This window comes from Vombatus ursinus, unplaced genomic scaffold (genome assembly GCF_900497805.2).
Source record: "Vombatus ursinus unplaced genomic scaffold, bare-nosed wombat genome assembly UNPS02014258.1, whole genome shotgun sequence".
Classification (NCBI taxonomy): Eukaryota; Metazoa; Chordata; class Mammalia; order Diprotodontia; family Vombatidae; genus Vombatus; species Vombatus ursinus.
Window position 1 is genome coordinate 347,756 of NW_020954036.1, and position 4,510 is coordinate 352,265.

General features: G+C 39.2%; 1 protein-coding gene across 1 annotated transcript; it reads right to left on the reverse strand.

Moving 5' to 3' along the window:
* Positions 1 to 3,136: 3,136 nt before the first annotated feature.
* On the reverse strand, positions 3,137 to 4,066 carry LOC114042114 (olfactory receptor 958-like). The gene has a single exon (XM_027860797.1). The coding sequence runs from the start codon at positions 4,031 to 4,033 to the stop codon at positions 3,137 to 3,139; it is 897 nt and encodes a 298-aa protein (XP_027716598.1). The 5' UTR covers positions 4,034 to 4,066.
* Between the last annotated feature and the right edge of the window lie 444 nt (positions 4,067 to 4,510).

Sequence of the window (4,510 nt, forward strand, 5' to 3'; positions counted from 1 at the left end):
ATCTAAAGCAGAATTTGAATGCAATTTTCCCTAATTCCAAGTCTAGTATACTACTATACTACTGGGTCACTTAGTTGCCTCTATATGGCAATATAGGAGGAAGAGTGAAGACAGGTATCACAGACAGAAATAATAAAGTCATAAGAAGGAACAGATTTACAGTGGAAAATGAGAAGCTCAATTTTGGGCAAGGTGAACTTACTTTACTGCTTGGACATTTAAATAGGCAAATTGGAGGTTTGGGTCTGGAATTCTGAAAAGAGTTCCAATCTGAAGCCATAGATTTGGAAGTCACCTGTATAGAGTTTGTGGTGGAACCCATCAGAAGGAGTAAGACTGTCCAGGGAGAGAGGATAAAGAGAGAAGAAACAAGGATTGAGGATAGTTTAGGAAGATCCTCATTAATGGATCAGTAAAATTTGAAAGTCCACACAATGAGTCAGAGAAGGAGCAATGGTGGACCCATAGTATGGTGTCTCTAAAGTTAAGGGAGGAGACATTATTCAGTAGTAAATTCCAATAGTAGCAAAAGATTCATCAAGGTCAAGGACAATGAATACTGGAAAAAATGCCATTATATTTGTCAACCTTATATAGAATAGTTTCATTAGGATGATGGATCTTGAGAAGAGAAAAAGTAGTGAATTTGGAGATTTCTTTAACAAGAAATTTTATAGGACAGTAGTTAAATGAAGCAGGGAGGAGGAAAAGAATCAAGAAAAACTTTTTCTTTTATTTTAAAACCTGGTGGCACCAATCATGTTTGTAAAAAGGGGAAAAACAGAGAGAGAGAGAGAGAGAGAGAGAGAGAGAGAGAGAGAGAGCAAAAATACACAAAACAAAGGGAATGATATCTCAACTCTTAACAAAATAAAAGAAATGTGATCAACAGAACAGAAAAATTGATTCATCTTCGTGAGGTTCTAAGGTTCATCCTAGCTCCAAAATGTTGTGCTATGTTGGGATATACCTTGCTAAATGGACTGGACCAAGATAAATTTTATTCATTACACTGAATTAATCAACATATTTAAGAACTGATAAATCAGTCATAAATTTACAGCTGGAAAGGATCTTAGAGAATCTTAGCTTTCTTTCAGATGAGGCAATTTTTATAGCTGAATTAACCAAGACCAAGTAAAATGACTTGGAAAAAAATGTTATGACTTCATATTTATTAACACCCAGGGCCCCTCAATTTATCCCCCTTCTCAGTTAGATCCAGTCCCATAGCACTGCAGGAATAATTATATATCTATCTTCATCACTAACAATCCTCCTTCAAAGTTTTGTTTTCTACCAGATGAAACCAAATGGTCATGAATTAAAAGTAAAGAGACTAAATTGAACACACTAACTATGCAAAACAGGCAAGTGAAACAGGTATGAAACACTCACATCCATTCCCAAATGACTGCCACCTCCACAAGTGTCCCCCAGGAAATATTCTGCTTGGTTCCCAATTAACCATTCTGCCTTTAGAAGAAAATGAGAGAAGGATACAACACTCCCTAACAGAGAGCTGCTGGGGAAACTGTGCCACAGCACTAAGGAATATTGGGCTTCTCGGCTCTTGAAATAGTCACTCAAACCCCACAGAAGTCTTTGTAATCATGAACTGAGGACCTGATTAGATGCTAGAGGTCAGCACATTACTGTCATTTTCTTCCCTGTTCTAGCCAGCTAACCCTTAATAGTTCTACTATTCAGTGTTGCATGCTTTCTGAGATGCCCTGTACAGCCCTTTATGAATGGAACAAGTTTCTGAGATTTTCACCTTTTGTTTTTGAGAGTAGCATGTACATGAACTAGATTCATAGCTTTGGCTCAGGAAGGTTTCCCTTTGCAGGTTAACAGTCATCTGTTCTTTACCCTGTGGGATTGAGAATTGTCAATTTGACTGGGTTAGAGATAGTTCCCTTCTAGCTGACACCTCCCAGCCTCTGAGGCTTTAGGGGATCAGAGAAGTTTTCCCAGGCTGGGAAATGGGACAAAGATAGAGGAAAGGAACCTCTGCCTATCTAGGTTCTAGCTAAGAGTCCTGCTGGTGCTCAGACTACTCTAAGTACATCATCATTAACCATCTGTCTCTGGCCCCCTCCACCTGCCACTGGCCTCGCCAAAGGAGTCCTTCATGGGTCCTGGCTATTCCAACTGCCCATATCTTAAAAAGAAAAAAAGTCCCACACAAACCAAATGTGTTTGACCTAAAAAAAAAAAAAAGGTCCTCCTCCAAACTTGTCCTCCAAGACAAAGTGAGAAAAGTCCAACACAGCTTCCATGAAGACAAAAGGAGGGAACTGACCATATATAAGAGTTCTGAACCTTTGTTGTGGCATGGATCCCTTTGGCAGTCTAATGAAACAAATAAACCCTTTGAAGAATGTTGTTTTTAAATGCACAAAATAAGATATATAGGATTACACAAGAAATGAATTATATTACACAAGAAATGAATTATAATATTATATATTATATATGTAGTTTTATATATATGTATATATATATATGTTAAAAGAAATGTTAAATGTTAATGTTAAAATGGGCAATATGAAAAGAAAGCAAAAAAGAAGGCTGACTTCAGTCCTCGACTTACCCTAGGGAGCCTGACCAACCCATTTGTAGAGTTCATGCCATAGTCAGTCATCAAGTGTTGATTGACTATTCACAGGGAAAAGAAGCACCAAACTTCTTTTGAACAATAAATCTTTTTTGAAACACTAACAACAAACTGACATCATTCTAGGCCTTAAAGACACAGAGAATTTATTGGACTAGACAAAATTAACATTCTGTCAAATTGAAATGAGTACAAAATTATAAAAATGAATGAAACAGGAAAGGGAAGTTAGAAATTATTTTGGCAAATTCCAGAAGGGACTGAATAAATCTGGAAGGGCTTCTGGTAACAAGTCATTGTTGGGCTTCTAGTCTCTGCATGTTTCTTTTTGAGATAGCAGTGTAAGGTCTTTAATAACAAAAGTGTGACTTTCATACCCACTCAAATTTTCTGTGCTCTCCAACTTCTGGCTCTCTTCTTGGCAACAGTCCTATCCAGAGCATAGGAAGGAGAGGGCTACCTTAGCAACCTCTCAGAAACTGAGATGAAGGTATAAGGAGGAAATGATCCCATGGCTTATACTCCTGAAGTGTTTACCACTTGGTGTAGTACTTTTCTCAAGGCCAATTTCACTTCCTTGTTCCTCAGTGTATAAATTAAGGGATTGAGGGAAGGGGTGACAATATTATTCAACACCTGAATCACAGAATCCAACCAAGGTGTAGAAGCAGGTCTGAGATAGATGAGGACCACAGGCCCATAGAATAAGAGGATGGAGGTCAGGTGAGCACTGCAAGTGGAGAAAGCTCGGCGCCTGCCCTCTGATGAGTGGATTTTCAATATGGAGAACACAATGCGAATGTATGACATGACAATAAGCAGGAAACATAGAAGAGCAACAATGCCAACATTGGTGAAACTCACCATCTGGGCTAGAGAGATATCTGCACAAGCTAGGGGCAACACTACAGGGATGTCACAAAAGAAATAATTTACCTCATTTGGGCCACAGTAGGGTAACTTAAAGATGAGAAATGTAAGCACAGCGGCATGCAGACAGCCACCCAACCAGGTACCTGTGGTCAGGATGGTACACACCCATTGGTTCATAATGACTGTATACCTCAGTGGGTGACAGATGGCTGCAAAGCGGTCATATGCCATCACAGTATAGAGAAAACATTCAGTGCAGCCCAGAAAATGGTAGAAGAATAGTTGGGATGCACAGCCCTGGAAAGAGATGGTGTGACTGTATCCCATGAGGTAGAGCAGCATTTTAGGAGAACTTACTGAAGGAAAAAATATGTCAAACATAGATAGATTTGCCAGGAAGAAATACATGGGAGTGTGAAGTTGGGAAGAAGAAATGATGGCTGTGAGGATGAGCAGATTCCCCAACAGGGTGAGGAGGTAGAATGTGAGAAACAGGATGAACAGCTCAGTCTCCAGCCCCTTAGTGTGGGGTATTCCCATCAGGATGAACTTGATCACTACTGTGTGATTCCTCAGCTCCCAAGGAGGATCTACCCTGGGAAAATAAAAAATAACCAGATAGAATGTTACAAGTAACAGAGTAAGAGAGTCACAGAAATTTAGAACTGGAAGCTAACTCAGAAGTCATCTGGTCCAACCCACATCTGAACAGCTAACCCTTGTACAACATCATTGATGCCAGTCCTGACAATCTCACCTCTTCTTGCAGTTCTTCAACAATGAGGAACCTATTACTTTCCAAGATAACCCATTCCACTTTTTGATTATTTGTATTGTGAGAGAAAACATATTATAGACCATCAAAATCTATTTCTATGCAATCTCTACCCATTGCTCTTAGCTGCACCTTTTGGGAACAGGCAGAATAAACCATATCAAAAGGCACATGCATTTTCTGATTAGAAAATAAACTCCTTGAGAACAAGGACTATCTTTGCTTTTGTGTTTGTATCCCTA